Source organism: Thalassophryne amazonica, chromosome 4 (assembly GCF_902500255.1).
Source record: "Thalassophryne amazonica chromosome 4, fThaAma1.1, whole genome shotgun sequence".
Lineage (NCBI taxonomy): Eukaryota > Metazoa > Chordata > Actinopteri > Batrachoidiformes > Batrachoididae > Thalassophryne > Thalassophryne amazonica.
The window spans coordinates 69,080,879-69,101,036 of NC_047106.1; the positions used below are offsets into that span (position 1 = coordinate 69,080,879).

The 20,158-nt window shown below is 39.6% G+C and overlaps 3 protein-coding genes across 3 annotated transcripts in view; 1 reads left to right on the forward strand and 2 right to left on the reverse strand.

The window, feature by feature from the left end:
• Positions 1-3,614, reverse strand: part of brwd1 (bromodomain and WD repeat domain containing 1) — a 119,863-nt gene extending 116,249 nt beyond the window's left edge. The window contains 4 exon segments of the mRNA XM_034168077.1: positions 2,684-2,743; positions 2,923-2,952; positions 3,065-3,123; positions 3,244-3,614. Of these exon segments, the coding sequence (XP_034023968.1) occupies positions 2,684-2,743; positions 2,923-2,952; positions 3,065-3,123; positions 3,244-3,280 (186 nt within the window). The 5' untranslated portion in view covers positions 3,281-3,614.
• Positions 3,615-6,590: 2,976 nt separating this feature from the next.
• get1 (guided entry of tail-anchored proteins factor 1) lies at positions 6,591-18,197 on the forward strand. The gene is made up of 5 exons (XM_034168076.1): positions 6,591-6,746; positions 12,033-12,198; positions 14,304-14,371; positions 14,568-14,682; positions 17,909-18,197. Exons 1-5 carry the CDS (start codon positions 6,657-6,659, stop codon positions 17,980-17,982), a joined length of 513 nt encoding a protein of 170 aa, XP_034023967.1. The 5' UTR covers positions 6,591-6,656; the 3' UTR covers positions 17,983-18,197.
• LOC117508331 (lebercilin-like protein) overlaps positions 13,928-20,158 on the reverse strand; it is a 58,095-nt gene continuing 51,864 nt past the window's right edge. The window contains exon 6 of the mRNA XM_034168067.1: positions 13,928-14,029. Within this exon, the coding sequence (XP_034023958.1) occupies positions 13,958-14,029 (72 nt within the window). The 3' untranslated portion in view covers positions 13,928-13,957. The remainder of the gene's footprint in view (positions 14,030-20,158) is intronic.

Here is a 20,158-nt window from a genome sequence, read left to right on the forward strand (position 1 = left end):
TGTGAGCTTCTCCTTGGCCTTTTACAGTTGCAGTCATCTTTAGCACTGCAGCAGCTGTGTGCTGGATCATTCCCAGAGCAACGTGTGACATGGCCATAACGCTGTGGCTGACACTGCCTCATAATGCATGTGGTATTCCTGATCTCAGCCTCAGAATCACTGTTCATTTAACACATCATTCCAATGGTACCAAACACATCCAGACTGATTAGCACAGAGTTCTCACAGCTGTACAGTAAGACAGGAAGCACCAGGACTCTAAAGATTTGGACTTTCGTTCTCCTGCAAAGGCATCAGCATTGCTGGACAACTCTGTCCAGCAACATCATGACTCTATAAGTTCTTCTCAGGTGTCTCTCAATGTCAAAGTCCAAGGACCCGCAGACACAAGCATAACTAAGATAAGCGAAGCTCTGTACAAGTTCAACGCTCATTGTTTCACTTCCAATGGTTAAATCCAGAAAACCATTAAAACTAGATTTGTTTGTCTTTATTCAGGACAATAACAAACGCAGACATTCCAACTTCTTTCTTAGCCTCTCACATGCTACAATTAATGCCTCCACTGATCACATTTAAAGAAGAAATAAAAATTCTTAGCCTTCACGAGCAGAGTTGTAGTGTAGGTTTAAATAACATTGTTTTGTTTAAAAAAAATAATCTTGATTATACAAATATGCAATTTCTAAGTCCTCTATGCTTCATATACTTTTATGCCACAGTAACCTAAGGATTCCCTTAGACAGCTAAACGTACAGCTATAGTTCAATATGTTCCTGGGACAACAAGAACATACGAATGCATTAAACTACAAAGTGAAGGACGTGCAAGGATGAACTTACCCAGACTACAGAGTACAACTTGTATCCAATTTAAACTGGATAATTTGCCTCCAGAGGTTGCATTTGTTCAGTTCCCGGGGAGGACGTGTTGTTTACGTGATCTGTGTGCACTTCTAGTCTGCTCATTGGTGCACCCCCATGGGGGTTAACACCTGAGCACCACACCTCACTACACCCCATGCTTTTGCGGTTTCCAACTGAATGAATGTTTTACAGTGACTGGAGAGGCAAGCTTGTCACCGGTTTATTTTATTATAATCTGCAGGACAATGCCTCAACAAATAAATAAATCACCACCAAAACAAATTAGGGATTTTTTTTTAAAGTTAAAAAGATGTTACTTCTTTACAAGAAACAGTGGCCTTACTTGTAACCAGAAAACTGTGATTAGCAGCAAAGCTTCACAAGCACATCAAATCTATAGGGAACTGTAAAAATCCAGGGGGAGCTGAAGACTTCTAAAAAAAAATTAAGACAAACTCTAGAGAATATTCCTTCTATGACTGAACTATGTTTTCCGACTGAAATTATATTCCATTTTCTGAGACTACTGGGTCGGTTCGCAGCCAGGTGTAGAGGTACTGTGATGAGGAATCTGAGGCCATAGTGTTGTTCACACTGGGGGTAGGAGCGCGAGATTGGCCGGAGAATCGGCGCAGCAGAGACGGTGTTGCATTCGCTTTACTGCACTGTTGTGACAAAAAGGGAGTTCAGCTGAAAAGCGAATCTCTCGAACTACTGGTCAATCTTCGTTCCTCTCACCTATGGTCTCGAGGGTTGGGTCATGACCAACGAAACTAGATCGCAGGGACAAGTGGCTGAAATGGGTTTCCTCAGGAGGATGGCAGGGGTCTCCCTAATGCCGCGTTCACACCGGGCGCGATGCGAGCGAGGCATTAGTGCTCACAGGCAAATGACGCAACCAACAGGCGTGAAAAAACTCACGCATGCGCACGAAGATTCAAGCTTGGCTGATGCAATCACACGTGATTCAAATCCATATAGTTTTTGAAAAAAATAATAAGGTCTTACTTTTTGGACAGACCTTGTATGCTGCATTTATGTCTTAATAGCTCTTTTCCTGTTAGGAAGTTGCCATTTCTATTTATTATGATTTCTTCCTTTTTCATGTATTCATCTATGATGTTTGATTTATTTTTGCCTAATGTATTTGGTCTTTTTAACTTTTGTTTCACAATGTTTAATATTTGTATTATGCTATTATTGGTACATCTTTTTAAAAAATGTTTACTATCAAGGTCTTCAAATACCACAATGTAAATAAGCAACATCCTATGGTGGAAGCTTTTCGGGTGCTATCCTCTGTAGTATGTGTGTATTTTTTTATGTAATTTTACTGCCCAAGTTTAAAAAACAACGAAACACTCGGTCGAAACAGTTTTTGTAGTTGGTAAGGCGGAGCCTCTTATGCAAAACTCTGTTTAACATGGACCAATCACATCGCAGGTCACACGCAATTTAACGCAGAGACAGCGCATCTCGAGCTCCAATTGGTCCGTGGAGCAGTCTCTACGTCGCGAGAGGCCGAAGCACCCAGCCCACCTGCAATACAACGTAGGGCTAAATATTCTTAACCCCGCTATCGGAAAAAAAATGTTTCTCTGCAGCAATATCACAGCTCGCAGCGTAAAAATTAAGAAAGCGGCGGCGACCTGTGTCACCATAAACAGCTCCACCTCACGGAAACCCAGTAGATCGAAAAAATAAATAAAAGCTCAAGAACAAAGAGCGTAACATGCGGAGAACGTGAACGCGGCGCCCTGTCACAAAAACAATTAAGTGTCAACAAGGAACACAAAACATGACAACTTTCATCTCACCACATCTTTATACGATCTCGGGTGCTCGTTTCCCTGCCAGTCCAATCTCCTGGGTAAAAGCTGTGAAAAACATTTTGGTCAGACGACGTCACAGCACAAAACAGCAGCACGTTAAGTTGGTAAAAGCCGGCTGGTGTTAAAAAGAGTGAGATAATTTAAAGAAGTCGACAAGTTTGACGCTCGGACTGAGCCGAGCTACAAGCTAACAAATAAGCAGCAGATTCAGCAGGAATACACACCTGATATTGTTCTAGTTCGCTCGCCAGGACCTGTAGTAGATGAATAAATGACTATCAGATCTCCTCTGCTAACTATTATCAACTAACTAGTTAACTATTGTCCAAAAGAAGCCAGTGTAGCAACCGAGAGACACCAACTCACCTCAGCCGCTCTCCGACATGGACCCGTTGTTAGAAAACGAGAAATCAAGTAATAGAGCTCTGAAATCGAACAGCGACGAGACAAACGATTAGAAAGCGAAACAATCGTATCAGAGTTAGCGAGAGGTGCATCGTGTCGTGAGATAACGAGCAACCAGCTGGAGCAGTTCAGCGGCTTACCCGACTCAAGGAGCAATACGTTCCGATTTTTGGCCATCGACTCGACCGTGATTTTGGTGACGCGGAACAACTGTTAGGCTAACTTTGTGACTACAGAGAATAGGATATATTTATTTAATTCCAGCTTCACGGCTCTGACCCCCTCCTCGGTTGCTCCCGCTTTCTGTTCAGCCTGCTTCAGTCGCCATTGGAAGAACGAGGCCTCGGCGACACAACTTACTTCCGCCACAGCGAGGACACACAGGAAAAAGGGGGTGGGGCGAAGCGCCAACAAAGACAAAAGTCAACCAGTTTACGCGCGCAGCTGCTCCCTCACACACGTTTCTGCCACAATAAAATAGTAAGAAAAGAGGAAAAAGTACGCAGGTGCTACTTGCTGAAATAACGCCGGCAACCCCCAGCCCGTTTTTCTCACAAGGTCGAACACTTCTGCTTATGACGTCATAAAATAATGAATTCAATCCTATAATGTCATACACATAAAAAAGTGATGTCATACGTCACAGAAATCATGTTAGAAATAAGTATATCCTATAAGTAAAGGATTTTATTATTGTAGGAGCAGTATTTTTGACAGAAATGCTGAGATATATGTATCATAGTGAAAGTTTTTTCTATGTATTGCTGTGTGAAATAGTGTTTTGTTTTTTGTGAATTTCAATTCAGTTTTTTTTTTTTTTTTTTGGCACCAAACCACAACATTGCCCCAAGGCACTTCACAAGGGTAAGGTGTAAACCCCGGTGCAAGCACATTAGTAAATCTGGTAAGGAAAAATTCCCTCAGGCGTTGTACGAGCAGAGGATGGTGCCTGTCTTCGCTGGGTGATGTAATTACCAGACTGTAAGCATTTTTCATTAAAAAATAATTAAATAAAAAGTAAGCACACTGTTGGAATGAGCACATCAATGCAGTAGTTTTAGGCTATAAATAAACTGCAGCACTTAGGGCTCCAGTGTTTTAAAAGTACTGTATGGTTGTGCTAAAAGCTATTTATTGTACATTTTTAATTTTTATGTTTCATTTTATTGTTTCACATTCTGTATTGTATTGCCTTAGAATAATTAATGCCATGATTCCACATGCAGTAGGTGGTGGTATACACCTAAAAAGATGACTTGCAATCAATACCAAGAAGAAGAAGAAATTACAAACATCAACAAAGTATTGAGCAAAGGCTGTGAATACTTATGTGCATGTGATTTCTTAGTTTTTATTTTTAATAAATTTGTAAAAAAAAAAAAAAAAGAAAGAAAGAAACGTTTCATGTTGTCCTTATGGGGTGTTGTGAGTAGAAGTTTGAGGAGGAAAAATTAATTTACTCTACTATGGAATAAGGCTGTAACATAACAAAATGTTCCAGCCCAGGACGATTGGACTACATTCAACAATTCCTCTGCATTTCTTGGTTTTGCCTCAGAAACAGCATTGTTGGTGTGACCCCACAAGTTTTCTGTTGGATTAAGGTCCCGAGATTGGTCTGGCCACTCCATAATGTTAAGCTTGTTGGTCTGGAACCAAGATGCTGCTCATTTACTGGTGTGTTTGAGGTCTTGCCTTTGCTGAAACACTTATTTCAAGGGCATTTCCTCTTTGGAATAAGGAAACATGACTTCTTCAAGTATTTTGATGTATTCAACTTTAGTCAATATCATGTACACCAGTTTTACGTTATAAACACACCTCTTTATGTTTATTGCCTCATTCGGCTTATTTATTAGTTATACTAATACTTATATATTCAGAGTAAACCACAAACATGCTTTCTATTGTTTTCAGTATGTCTGTGCTGCTCCCTGAAGAGTGATCACAATGGACATTTTCAATGTTTTCCATTCTTAACCTATGCACACAAGAAGCTGAACTTTGTTGGTGTTTTAACATTGACCAACAAATCCTTCAAGATTTTCCTTCACCTCCAAACAGACCAAGTGTGCAATCCATTGACTGACCATGCAGTTGCAGGGAAAATGCAAGCAAGCTGAAATGCCACCTATTCTGGATGCTGGCACAGACAGTGTGGTGATGGGCATATTGTGATGGCCTCACCCTGTCTGCAGCTGTTGGAGTGTGCTGTTAGAGGGTGATCAGAAAGCTGACAGTGCTGGAGGTTTATGTATTTAAAATCCATTGAAGTGCAGCTGTTGCTCCCCTCTCCCCTCCCTGTTCAGTTTTTCTTTATTAAACCCTAAAGAATCCATGTCTGTAAACATTATATATACCTTGTTTGGTGATGGTCACCTACAGCTGTTATCTGGAACGCACAACACACTCTGACAACTGCAGACAGGATGAGGTCATCACTATGTGACTGTGCCAGTGTCCAGAATGGGCGGCCTTCCAGCTTGCTTGCATTTTCCCTGCACTTGCCTGGTCAGCCAGTGTCCTGCACGCTGGGACTGTTTGGAGGTGAGGGAGAATCCACACAAATTTAATTTAACCTTTATTTAACCAGGATAGTCCCATTGAGATTGAAATCTCTTTTATAAGGGAGACCTGGACAATTTTTAAAGTTTCCAATCCAACTAACCTGCATGTCTTTAGATGTGAGAGGAAACCGGAGTACCTGGAGGGAACTCACACAAACACTGGGGGAACATGCAAACTCCACACAGAAAGGCCACAGGTGGGAATCGATCCCATTACCTTCTTGCTGTGAGCTAACCACTAAGACACCATGCTGCCCAAAAAAACATAAGTACTTTTGGCTTCTACCTTTTTCACTTGGTATCCCTTTTGGTACAAATTTTACACAGGATGCCCTTCCTAACACAACTCCACATCACGTGGAGAATGGGCAGGGGTATTCTGTTAATGTACCTACCTCACAACAAGAAAGTCTGCAGTTACGGCCATGGGTTGTTAAGGGTTAGAATTAAAAGCACAATGTGAAAGTAAGAATATGCGTAAGATACAAAATGCCATGTTAATTTTTCAGTGTTGTCCAGAGGTTGGTGATTATTTATAATTCAAAGCATAGTCATGGAAACGAGGTCTTCCTCTGGATCGCAGAGAGTAGAAACAGCCATTTCAAAGTTTCAGAGTGGGATGGCAAGATAGTAAGTTTTATAATGAAGATCAAACATCGTAACATGTGATGCTCAAAAGTCCTTTTTTTCCCCAGAAAAAATGTAAAGGAACTCATGATTTGTGCAACATTCTTCAAATAAGTATAGAAGACAATTGTTCAAGCGGAATTTCACAATTCTGGAGACAATTTAATTTTCTCCTATACACACTCCAGATCAATTGGTGGCGGTAATGCACTCAAACGTCGTTTTCCAACCGCGACCTCCACAAACTGCACACGCAAGCAGAAGAAGAAGAAGAAGGAGAGGAGAAGAAGAAGAAGAAGAAGCAAAAGAAAAAGAAGAAGAAAAAAAAAAGAAAAGAAAACGAAAACAACGGAGGAATCATGGCGTCTGGCTACGCCTGGCTGCTCGTGTTGGCCTCAGTTTTTCTCTGTAATCTCATTAAAATACTTCTGCCAACAATATCATCTGTCGTAAGTAGATGCCCTTACTTGAATGTATGAAACATTTGTACGGGACGTATTTCTTTAATTGAATACACAAATTTCTAGCTTTGTGTTGCTTCATTTTTCTTTGGGCCATGTCATCTTATATCTGAAGAAAACCTGTGATAAATTACACGTGAGGTTTGCAGGGGTAGAATATGTGTAAAAATGTCATAAAAATCTTTGTAAATGGATCATTTTTGTAAATATATTAGACTTCTGTAATTCGTAGTCTTTGTAAAACCGCTGGACTGAAAGGTGCAGGATGCACAGGAGCCGAAAATATTGCAGGAGTGCGCAGTAGGCCTGAAAAAAAAAAAAAAGCTGGTGTGCCGTGGTGGCTGCTGTATCACTGTATTACGTTACTAAGCCATATATATTGATTTATAACACAAACTGTTAAAAGGGTTAATAAATATAAGTGTAAAGATGATTGAATATATCATCAATCAATCAATCAATTTTTTATATAGCGCCAAATCACAACAAACAGTTGCCCCAAGGCGCTTTATATTGTAAGGCAAGGCCATACAATAATGATGTAAAACCCCAACGGTCAAAACGACCCCCTGTGAGCAAGCACTTGGCTACAGTGGGAAGGAAAAACTCCCTTTTAACAGGAAGAAACCTCCAGCAGAACCAGGCTCAGGGAGGGGCAGTCTTCTGCTGGGACTGGTTGGGGCTGAGGGAGAGAACCAGGAAAAAGACATGCTGTGGAGGGGAGCAGAGATCGATCACTAATGATTAAATGCAGAGTGGTGCATACAGAGCAAAAAGAGAAAGAAACAGTGCATCATGGGAACCCCCCAGCAGTCTACGTCTATAGCAGCATAACTAAGGGATGGTTCAGGGTCACCTGATCCAGCCCTAACTATAAGCTTTAGCAAAAAGGAAAGTTTTAAGCCTAATCTTAAAAGTAGAGCAGTAAATTGATCAGTCCTTGTGAACGCCATGCAGATCACAGCTGCGTTCATGTACCACTGGAAATTACAGCTTGTTTGCTAAGATTTTTTTTTTTATGTGGGTGGGGGGTCAGCTTCATAGACATTATATATGTAAACGCCTCATAACTTGCTGCAACATAATCCAGTGTCGCTGCCATATTGGCTGGGTCTCTTCACAATAGAGAGTTTTCATGTGACATATCGGTCACGTGATTTTTGCGCCCCTCGGCCATTTCGGATTACGACGTGGTTGCCGCTGTGATACGCTATGTGCATTTGGCAAACAATTGCAGAAGCTTCAACAATGGTCAACTTTTGTGTTGGGTTCGGTTGTTGAAACAGAGGTGATAAAAATGAGGCAAGTCTGTCATTTTCTAGGCTGCCAGCAGTTATTGTGCATCAATCAGTGGAGTGTTACAAGCTTTCTAAGCAACACAGAGAGACCTGGCTCAGCAGAATAGGCAGAGCAGATCTGAAGGAAGTACTATGGCCAGAACCAAGCAGACCGCCCGTAAATCCTTATGCTTACGCTGTGAAACTGCTGGCCACTTCGTTACATTGTCATTAAATTCACTATCCAGTATAACATACGGATCTACTGAACCAACTGCTACACATCGGTCAGGATAAACAGCTTTATCTCGAGGGCTTAAAGCCTCGTAATAAGCTTTAATTCTCTCCGTTTTCTTTCCTGCGCCAGCCGCGTAGTAATCCAAGATGGAGACGGTATCTGTCCCGCAGCAAATCGGTCACGTGATTGGAAACCCTCTATAGGCTCGCACCAGAGTCAACCGGAATCAATGGAGAGTGAGCAGATTTGCTGGTATTTTGTGCTGCTTATGGTTGCAATAACCGGCGGAGTATAAAAACCAGATTGTGTAGGATTGCCGTTCACAAATAAGATTAAACAATAATTTAGGTTATTTTACCATTTGTAATATTATGTCATCGTAATAAACGGTACTTACGTGTAAAGTTATTACAGCAAGAACTGGTATCTCTCTCATTAGCTGTGTTTCGTCCAACTAGTATCGCAACTCAAGCAAATTTTCGTTAATGCAGCAAAAGGAAGAACGCATTTGTGTGCATTTCCATCCACTTGTTATGCGCTTTTGTTTCACAATTCTTTGGAATTGAGTGGTGTCTGTATTTCACAAAGTAAGGCTGCACCACATCGCAAAATTAACTCCACTGGACTTACGGCGTGCCAGCACACGTAAGAAGCTGTGCTTCACGCCGCTATGCGACGCTTCGCGAAGCTCACTCTATGGTAGACGAAGGCACAATCCGGAAATGACACAAAAATCTGCCCATTGGGGAAAAAGCAACAAACCAGACAACATTGTCATAAAAAGCAGTAAAAAGCCACAAACTGATGGTAGATGAAAAGTCTGAAGGACCTAAATGACATGGTGAGATGCTGAAGAGAGTTTGCGACATATACATATTAATAATAATAATTATAAATTCTGTCAGTTAACCTCTAGGAGGCGTCCAGGAGGAAATGTACATCTATTACTGTAGTTTGTTACTGTATGACAATTTTGTAGCAGAGGACTGAAAGGCGCAGGAGCCAAAAATATCACAGGAGTGCGCAGGAGACCTGAAAATAACCTGCTTGTGTGCCATGGTGGGTGCTGTATCATTGTATGACGCTACTAAGCCATATATATTGATTTATAACGTAAAACTGTCAAAATGGGTAATATAAGTGTAAAGATGGTTGAATATGTCATCAGAGCAGTAAGTTGATCAGTCCATGTCAACGCCACGCAGATCGCTGCTGGCGTGTTCAAATACCGCCGGAAATTACAGGACTTTTTTGTTGTTTCAATCTCTGCAGTTGCTTGTGGCAGAAGTGTGGTTTTCATTTTATTTTTGGTAAAATAATTCATTGTATCCACACAAAAGATTAATTCTGGCCCCATGCAAGCACTCCCATGCAAAAAAAAAAAAAAATAAATAAAACTTTTATTAGACACCCCTAAAAAAAAAAAAAAAAAAAAAAAATTTTTCTTTGCATGGGAGCGCTGTGCAGATTTTTGCTTTAATATTTGTTACAAATATGAACATTTCCAGGTCATTCCAGGGTCTTAAACTACATTGTTAGACTGGGGCTGGAGAGCTAAAAGCCTTGAAAAAAACTGTTTTGCACAGCTTCTTACGTGCGCTGGCATTCTGTAACTACAGTGGAATTAATTTTGCGATGTGGTGCAGCTGTACTTTGTGAAATACAGACACCAGTCAGTTCCAAAGAACTGTGAAACAAAAGCGCATAACAAGTGGATGGAAATGTGCACAAATGCACTCTTCCTTTTGCCGCATTAACAAAAATTCACTTGAGTTGCTCGTATTGTTATCATTATTTTGTGATTCCTCACAAATGAATCATGAAGCTACATGTTGTTTTAGTTTTTGACACATCTAACTGTTGCTGAACCCTTCCTATTTGGCAGCTTCTGCACAAAGTTGCTGTAAATTATGAAAACTTTGAAAAATTGGCCATACAGATATCCAAGTAGGTTGAGTCAGGTCAGCTGGTCATGTATAGGTCCTTGAAGACATTTCACTCTTCATGTGGCGCTGCTTTGTGAGATGAAGAACGAAACATCTTCAAGAACTAAATGAGTCCAGTTGACCTGATTTAAAGCCGGGTTCACACGGCAGGATAATTAGGCCGATATCAGACCCGATCTTCCCCTTCCGACAATCTTAAGGATGCCCCGACAATCGTGATGACGTCAAAGATAATCTTCTCAGATATTCCTGCCGTGTGTGGTGTGTTCAGAGCGCTCTGATCTGCTCGGAAGGGCGTCAGCAGCGCTCCGATCGCAAATCGGGGATATTCAACATGTTGGGTTTTTTTGGCCCGATATCGCAGCGTGTGTTGTGTCCTCTGACCACAAATGAGCACGCAGCCTGCTGAATGTGACGTGCAGCCAATCAGAAAGTGAGGTGACGGACATACGGAGTGGAAAATAAAATCAAAACAGCTGTTCTGACTTACCAGAAGGTCGGTGGTCGCGCTGTCTCCACTTCTTTAAAGAACGCCTTGTCTTTTTCTTTTTGTATCGTTTATTCCCTCTGTTTTAAATAGTCCACAAAGTACCTCCGTTTGTTTACTCTGAAGTCACGTTTAATCTCGAGAGATTTTTGCGAGATTTCCTGTCTGAACTGTAAATGTTCGTGTGTGAAATCTGTTCGTGTGTGGTGGTGTTGTTATTACCGTGTGGCTGGACACCACACACTGTACGACCAAACCTGTTAGATCCATGATTTTTTATCTTCACGTGTGTGGTCTCTCAGGTTTTGGAAACCTAAAGATAATTTTAAAATCCTGTCATGTGAACCAGGCTTTAACTGGATACTATGACCTGAATGACAAGAATCTCCACAGACAGTCGTGAAGATAGAATTGTGAGGTTTGGACCGAAGAGCCACTGGGCCAATTTTTGTGAAGATTAGAAAAAATTGTGCCTTGTGAATTTTTTTTTTTCTTCTTCTTCTTTTCTTTTTTAGAGTTCTCCATAAAATCTCATTTTTGGAGTTGATGTCACTGGGTACATTGAACTCAGCTTCATCCAAAGCATCCAATGTACCTGAATTTTGAAAGTTGAGCGTAGGGTTAGACTGTGAAGCGCCTTGAGGCAACTTTGTTGTGATTTGGTGCTATATAAAAATGAAATAAACTGAAAAAAAATTGAGTGTACAGTGTAGAAGTTGCATGCATAAGAACACTCTTTAAGAACACAGAGATAAACTGCATCCGGAGACCGCAGGGTATGAGATGATGGTATGTGAGACTCAATAAGTTTAATACGATAACCAGTGCACACTCATTCAGAATTTTATGTCAACATCAGAAAAGTAAAATGTACTCTCACATTCACAGGAAGTGAATGAAGCAGGTGTGATGTGACCAAATCTGCTGATTCTAATTAGTAGAACTTTAATTAGTTGTTGCTATACTTAACCATGATGTGCCATTGCCATAAGTTTTTTATTTTTATTTTTTATTTTAATAATATCAGTGTCCTCCCTCCCATGGACTTGATCCATTGGTCACATCCTTTGAATATCCCAAAATGTCTCAGGTTTGTTTTGACTTTGTAGGACATCCCTGGCTGTCTTTAGTAGCTAGTATTATTAGAACATTATAAATACACATGGCAGGAGACATCCATTGGAAATGTTTAATGCTTTCACTGCAAATCTTGCATTTTAAACATAATTTAATACATTGCATGAACATTTAAAGGCTGTATAATTGATCTTTTGTATGCAGAACAGTCAGCTATATATTCAATCATATCTTTTTTTTTATATCAAGCTGACAAAGATGGTTCAAAAAGATGCTGAACAAGAGAGTCAGATGAGAGCTGAAATCCAGGAGATGAAGAAGGAGCAATCATCAATTAGCATGATGGATGAGTTTGCACGATATGCCAGACTGGAGCGCAAAATAAACAAGATGACTGACAGGCTGAAAACACACGGTGAGAGACACACAGTCCTGGTCAAAATGATTGGCTCAATTTCAAGGAATATCTTTCAAAATTATGCACATGAACATGCTTATAGTATCACAATATTTAATAAAATTTCCAACATTATTGGACAACAATAAAAATACTGATTTCACATAGTGAAACAAAAAATGCATTTATTAAAACCTATTTATTAAAGTGAAATTAGTTTCTCAAACAAAATAAAAAACAAATGAGACTCACCTATGTCTAATTGTTAGTGTTCATGTGACAAAAATGAATCAATGAAAGATGGTTTTACTCCACAAAAAGTGGCTGATTGTTTCTAGTTTCTTCACAATTGTGAAGGCAAGAGAGCTGTTTGAGAGCCAAGTCAGAGATATTAAATTATCCGTTTCAACAGTTTTTAATGTTGTGCACTAAGAACTGTTTCAGACTGTACCATATGACATTACGGTTGTTCCCGAAAAACAAACTTCAACTTTTTCAAGGTGCTTCATCATTTTTTATTTATTTATTTATTTTTTTGGTTCCTTTAGGGGTAAAAATAAATTGGCTGAAATTTCATAAGATTTGAAAAATATTAACCACTCCGCCCAGCCCCTGTTTTTTGTGACGTGCGAGTGACATTTTGAGTTATGGACTGGATACTTTAGTTCATTAGTGGCAGATTTTGTTAACATCTGTCTCAGGTCACATTTTTGAGGCATTCAACATCAACATGGGCTTCCTCATCAAGGACCCCTCAGAGTGGGAGGATGACCCGTTGTTCCACTTGTCACAGCAGGTCCTGGATATCATTGCTGCTGTCAATGATGTTGCTGAACGAGGAGTTGCACTTATTCAGGATTACAATCAGATCCTAACGAAGGATGAACAGCAGCGCCAATACTGCTGCAAGTTGTTGAGTGGTATCGATGTCAGTTACTGGAGGTGAAGAAAATCGGAACCAAATGCCACTCCCCATGACTGTTTGTTTTCCCCAAATAGCTGGACAGTGACATGTAATACTTTTATTTATCTCTCCTGTATGGTCAGTTAAAAGAGAAAGGATTGTTGTTTCAATTTGTATTTCGTTTGTGAACAGGTACATTACTGTTGCTAGTTTGTGCTAATATACTCACATATTGCAGTTTCCACCCCGCGTGCGGCAGTGGTTGGAATAGTAGTATCGAAATAACATGTTGCACAAAACATTTTCTCATCAAGATGAACAATTTTGTCAGGAAGCACGTTAAGAAAGCCACATTTTTATTTTTGGCACACCGTAGAGGACTACCCTAATGTGACATGCTCTAAAATAAGAAGAGATTCATTGATGAAAGTCAAGGAAGACACAAGTGCTGAAATAAAGACACCACAATTAAAAAGTAACATTTGTATAAGCTGCCCTAGTTAAGACACAGTGTTAATGGGACAATCTTCTGTGGAGAAGAAACCAAAGCAGAGCTGTGTAAGAATGCAGTGCTTTGGGTTTTATTTTTATTTATTTATTCATTTAAATTACTGTAATTGTTGATAAAATGGAGCCCATAAGGAAAAAAACATCCTCCTACCTACAGTAAAACATGGTGGAGGTTCTCCAGCAGGTGATTTCACTGATGAACTCATCCCACCTGCTCAAAGTGATGTTAATCAGTGAAATCACCTCCTGAACTCAGTGGCTGCAAGGAAAATCTGCACCCTCTCAGCTCTTTCTGGAATAGTTTGGACACCACTGGACTAGGTGTTTCTGAGTGAGTGTTTCTCAGGGTCAGATCTCCAGGTTTTAGGTGAAGCTCTCTGATCTTTTAGAAGAACAGCAACCCCAAGCACACATCCAACAGCGTAAGAAGAATAGCTGAAAAGAACACAATGGATTGTTTTAAACTGGCTAGCAAGACATCGTGACCTGAGTACCACTGGAGAGCTTCAGCTGCTATCTGTTGTACGAGTTCTTCACTATAAGACTCTGGTTTTATGTGGAAAGAGTTGAAACAGTTTAGTCCAAATGCTGCACGTACATTAAAAATGTCATAATAGGAATAGGGCATAATAGGAAAAGGGGGTGTTGTTTTCTTTACATTGACAAAATCAGTCTAAAGTCTGTTTTTTGTTTGTTTTTTCTGTTGCAGTGAAGTCAAGAACAGCACAACAAGCGAAAACAAAATGGGTTGTTAACATCGCTTTTTATATATTGCAAGTAGGTTGGAGACTCTTCTTGAAGTACACTGGCTTGCTTTAAAAGACTATATAAAATCTGCTTCAGCCCACAATTTAGAAGCTGTTCATTTTTTTGTGTGCTGTCTTTGCTTCTGAATTTTTCAAATGTAATGTCTGTTTTTTTGCACAGTACGATAGCTTTCTTTCATACACATTTGTAATTGGTTGTTGTTCAGGCTGCTCTGATGATCTCCTTGATATGGAAATATTACTCTGATCCAGTGACAGTGGTTCCCAGTAAATGGATCACACCTGTGGAGCGCCTTGTGGCCTTTCCAACAGGCGTGGCAGGTAATTAACTTAACTTCATCACAGAGTATCTTCTGTTTCTGCCTTTGCTTCTGCTGTTGTAACTCCCTGCTGTAAAAGAGGGTAGAATAAACTTTTCCAACAAACATCTAAATACTTTACTGTTGACAAAGCACGCAATGCTGCCTTAAAATCTGTTGATAGCTTTGTGCACCATGATAGTAATACAATAACTGGCATTAAAATTAATTTATCATTAATTCATCATGGAGTGTAAGAAAATTAGAGCTGAGTGTGACAGAGAATGTTCCTTATACATTTGCATGCTTTCCTATGAGTTTATCTTTAATTTGTGGAATTGTGCTCTACTTTATCTCCAGACATTTTCAAGGTAAAGATAAAGGAAAAATATACATTAACTGAAACGAGGTGTCTTCAAACTTTTATCAGAGTCAAAGTATCATAGCTCTGCATTTCATTACATGCTGTTATTAACCTCCGCCAATGAAGTTGGAGAAGGTTATGTTTTGTCTGTTTGTGTGTTTGTTTATGAACAGCCTGGACCAACCATTTTTCATATATCATTATGAAATTTTTACTGAAGATTCATATCCTGTTTTCAAGGTCAAAGTCAGTTAAAGTCTTGGAAAAGTGGGGAAAAAATCCCTATCTTTAACATTGAATGAATATTCAAAAATTCACAACTCTGTCAAAAAAGATCAAATTTCTTTCATATTTGACAGTGTTATGTAGGATGGTATCTGTTATCACCTGACAAAGTTGGATCTGGATTGAATCCAGATTACAGATTTTGTGGCCATTTAAATTTAACATTGAAAACCCTATTTAATGTATATTTTACATCATATCTTAATCAAATATGTCCCAATCACTCTCATATTTGAAGTGAGGTACAGACTGGTGCTCACTATCTCCTGACAAAGTGTGATCTGGATCTGATCCGGATTATGGATTTTGTGGACATTTGAATTTAATATTGAAAAGCCTACAACCCCTGGCAATAATTATGGAATCACCGGCCTCGGAGGTTGTTCATTCAGTTGTTTAATTTTGTAGAAAAAAAGCAGATCACAGACATGACACAAAACTAAAGTCATTTCAAATGGCAACTTTCTGGCTTTAAGAAACACTATAAGAAATCAGGAAAAAAAATTGTGGCAGTCAGTAACGGTTACTTTTTTAGACCAAGCAGAGGGAAAAAAATATGGACTCACTCAATTCTGAGGAAAAAATTATGGAATCACCCTGTAAATGTTCATCCCCAAAACTAACACCTGCATCAAATCAGATCTGCTTGTTAGTCTGCATCTAAAAAGGAGTGATCACACCTTGGAGAGCTGTTGCACCAAGTGGACTGACATGAATCATGGCTCCAACACGAGAGATGTCAATTGAAACAAAGGAGAGGATTATAAAACTCTTAAAAGAGGGTAAATCATCACGCAATGTTGCAAAAGATGTTGGTGGTTCACAGTCAGCTGTGTCTAAACTCTGGACCAAATACAAACAACATGGGAAGGTTGTTAAAGGCAAACATACTGGTAGACCAAGGAAGACATCAAAGCGTCAAGACTTAAAGCAATATGTCTCAAAAATCAAAAATGCACAACAACAAAAAATGAGGAACGAATGGGAGGAAACTGGAGTCAACGTCTGTGACCGAACTGTAAGAAACCGCCTAAAGGAAATGGGATTTACATACAGAAAAGCTAAACGAAAGCCATCATTAACACCTAAACAACAACAAAAAAAAACAAGGTTACAATGGCTAAGGAAAAGCAATCGTGGACTGTGGATGACTGGATGAAAGTCATATTCAGTGATGAATCTTGAATCTGCATTGGGCAAGGTGATGATGCTGGAACTTTGTTTGGTGCCGTTCCAATGAGATTTATAAAGATGACTGCCTGAAGAGAACATGTAAATTTCCACAGTCATTGATGATATGGGGCTGCATGTCAGGTAAAGGCACTGGGGAGATGGCTGTCATTACATCATCAATAAATGCACAAGTTTACGTTGATATTTTGGACACTTTTCTTATCCCATCAATTGAAAGGATGTTTGGGGATGATGATATAATTTTTCAAGATGATAATGCATCTTGCCATAGAGCAAAAACTGTGAAAACATTCCTTGCAAAAAGACACATAGGGTCAATGTCATGGCCTGCAAATAGCCCGGATCTTAATCCAATTGAAAATCTTTGGTGGAAGTTGAAGAAAATGGTCCATGACAAGGCTCCAACCTGCAAAGCTGATCTGGCAACAGCAGTCAGAGAAAGTTGGAGCCAGATTGATGAAGAGTACTGTTTGTCACTCATTAAGTCCATGCCTCAGAGACTGCAAGCTGTTATAAAAGCCAGAGGTGGTGCAACAAAATACTAGTGATGTGTTGGAGCGTTCTTTTGTTTTTCATGATTCCATCATTTTTTTCTCAGAATTGAGTGATTCCATATTTTTCCCCTCTGCTTGATCTACTAAAAAAGTAACCATTACTGACTGCCACAGTTTTTTTCCTGATTTGTTATAGTGTTTCTTAAAGCCAGAAAGTTGCCATTTGAAATGACTTTAGTTTTGTGTCATGTCTGTGATCTGCTTTTTTTTCTACAAAATTAAACAACTGAATGAACATCCTCCAAGGCCGGTGATTCCATAATTTTTGCCAGGGGTTGTATTTGGTGTACATTTTACATTATATCTCAATCAAAAGTGCCCCAATCACTCTCATTTCTCTGTTATGGATTTACCTACACCACCAAAATTGGATGGAGGTTCCAGTTATATGCCTATTTGCCTTCCAGTTATCAGTCAGAAACCAAGTGCCAAAAAGCAGTGACAAATTGTACATAGCAGATATAACCAATGTTCTGTGAAAATGATCTGAAAAAGAATTCAGAAAATGATAAATTTGGTTAAAAAACTCTGACAACACCACACACAAAAAAAACTTGAATTCAAGTGCATGAACTAAATACATACTCCTGACATTTGATTACACCTAATTTAGCTTCTGAAAAGCCACTTCTAACAGGACTTTCACCTTGAAATTTTGTGGAATTGGAAACTAGTGTTGGTGGAGGTTTGCACAGTTATGAGCACAGTGCTGTACAATACACACAGTACAATAGTACCATCCCCTATTACTTTTACAGGGAATGGTATAATTCAAATTGCTGTTTTAAAGCAGGTATTTTCATATGTGCTAACAAAGCTGCTGTTCTTTTTTTTTTTTTTGTTCCTGCCAGGTGGAGTTGGAATCACCTGCTGGTTGGTGGTTTGCAACAAAGTTGTGACACTGGGTCTCCATGCTGTCAGCTAGAGGGCATTAAGTTCTGACAACAAAACCTCACCTCAATGATTTTTCTTATTTATTTAAACATCTGTTCCGTTGTAACCTGTAGTTTGGAGAAATGTGATTTATGTTCTTTCAACATTTGCCAGCTGGTGACATTAGTATGTAAAATTGCACGTTAATTTTGACAAAAAGTAAGAGTGTGATCATTTAGCTTAGAATAGTTGGATCTTATCTGCCAAGACGCAACTGTTATCAAAACAGTATGGCGGACATGTTTACCAAAATAAATAAAACCGTGAATACCACAGTAAACACTATTTATGAAATAACTGACACCCTGAGTAGATATTTACATATTTCCCTATAGATATGACATTGATATGGGCACCAAAGGTGTGAGAAGAGTAGAACTGGAAAAATTTATCTTATAACTTGAGATTCATCCTTTAATTTGTCAAATTAGTACAGTGATTTACAGAAATTGGTGTTATTTAATTTGTTTGCAATGTTAATCATTATGCCATTAATTGTAAGGATGCTTTGAAGCCATGTAAATTTGATCCTCAGTCATTTGGAAATGTTGAAGTCATAAATAAAATTGCAAAAAGAAAAGCCTTTGATTTGATGACACATTAAGATAAGATGGCACTCGGAGTGCATAGTTTTGCTGAGGTAATAATGACCTGTAGTTATTACATCTACCAACAACACTCACCTTTCCCTTTTATCCATCAGATCACTGTAATCTGATGGATAAAGATTTTGTGTTGACTGGCTTCAGCAGATTAATGGGTCACATTATACAACCACAATTCCAATGAAGTTTGGACATTGTGTGAAATGTAAATAAAAACAGAATACAATGATTTGCAAATCCTCTTCAACCTATATTCAATTGAATACACCACAAAGACAAGATATTTAATGTTCAAACTGATAAACTTTATTGTTTTTGTGCAAATATTTGCTCATTTTGTAATTGATGCCTGCAACACATTTCAAAAAAGCTGGGACGGGGCAGCAAAAGACTGGGAAAGTTGACGAATGCTCAAAGAACACCTGTTTGGAACATTCCACAGGTGAACAGGTTAATTGGGAACAGGTGAGTATCATGATTGGGTATTAAAGGAGCATCCCCAAAAGGCTCAGCTGTTCACAAGCAAAGCTGGGGTGAGGATCACCACTTTGTGAACAACTGCATGAAAAAATAGTCGAACACTTTAAGAACAATGTTTCTCAACGTTCAGTTGCAAGGAATTTAGGGATTCCATCATCTACTTCAGAGAATCTGGAGAACTTTCTGCACATAAGCAGCAAGGCCGAAAACCAACATTGAATGCCCGTGACCTTCGATCCCTCAGGCGGCACTGCATTAAAAACCAACATCATTGTGCAAAGGATCTTGCGCAGCTGGTCTGTTCTGTGTCAGCCTGATCCCGTCAGATCTCAGAAGCTAAGCAGTGCAGCATCTGGTTAATACTTGGATGGGAGACCTCTTTGGAACACCAGCGGCTGTGTGTGTGTGTGTGTGTGTGTGTGTGTGTGTGTGTGTGTGTGTGTGTGTGTGTGTGTGTGTGTGTGTGTGTGTGTGTGTGTTTCTCCAGGTGAAACGAGTTGCGTCAGGAAGGGCATCCGGTGTAAAACTTGTGCCAATTACCAATGCGGATCTGGCTGTATCCGCTGTGGCGACCCCGTCCTGAGACGGGAGCAGCGGAAATGATAACACACACACATTGTGTAAAGGATCTTACCGCGTGGGCTTAGGAACACTTCAGAAAACCATTGTCAGTTAACACAGTTCATCGCTACATCTACAAATGCAAGTTAAAACTCTACCATGGAAAGCAAAAGCCATGTATCAACAACATCCAGAAACGCAGTCGCCTTCTCTGGACCTGAGCTCATTTGAAATGGACAGACGCAAAGTGTGCTGTGGTCTGATGAGTCCACATTTCAAATTGTTTTTGGAAATCAGGGATGTCGTGTCCTCTGGACAAAAGAGGTAAAAGACCATCCAGATTGTTACCAGCGCAAAGTTCAAAAGCCAGCATCTGTGATGGTATGGGGGTGTGTTAGTGCCCATGGCATGGCACATCTGTGATGGCACCATCAATGCTGAAAGGTACATCCAGGTTTTGGAGAAACACATGCTGCCATCCAAGCAACGTCTTTTTTCAGGGACGTCCCTGCTTATTTCAGC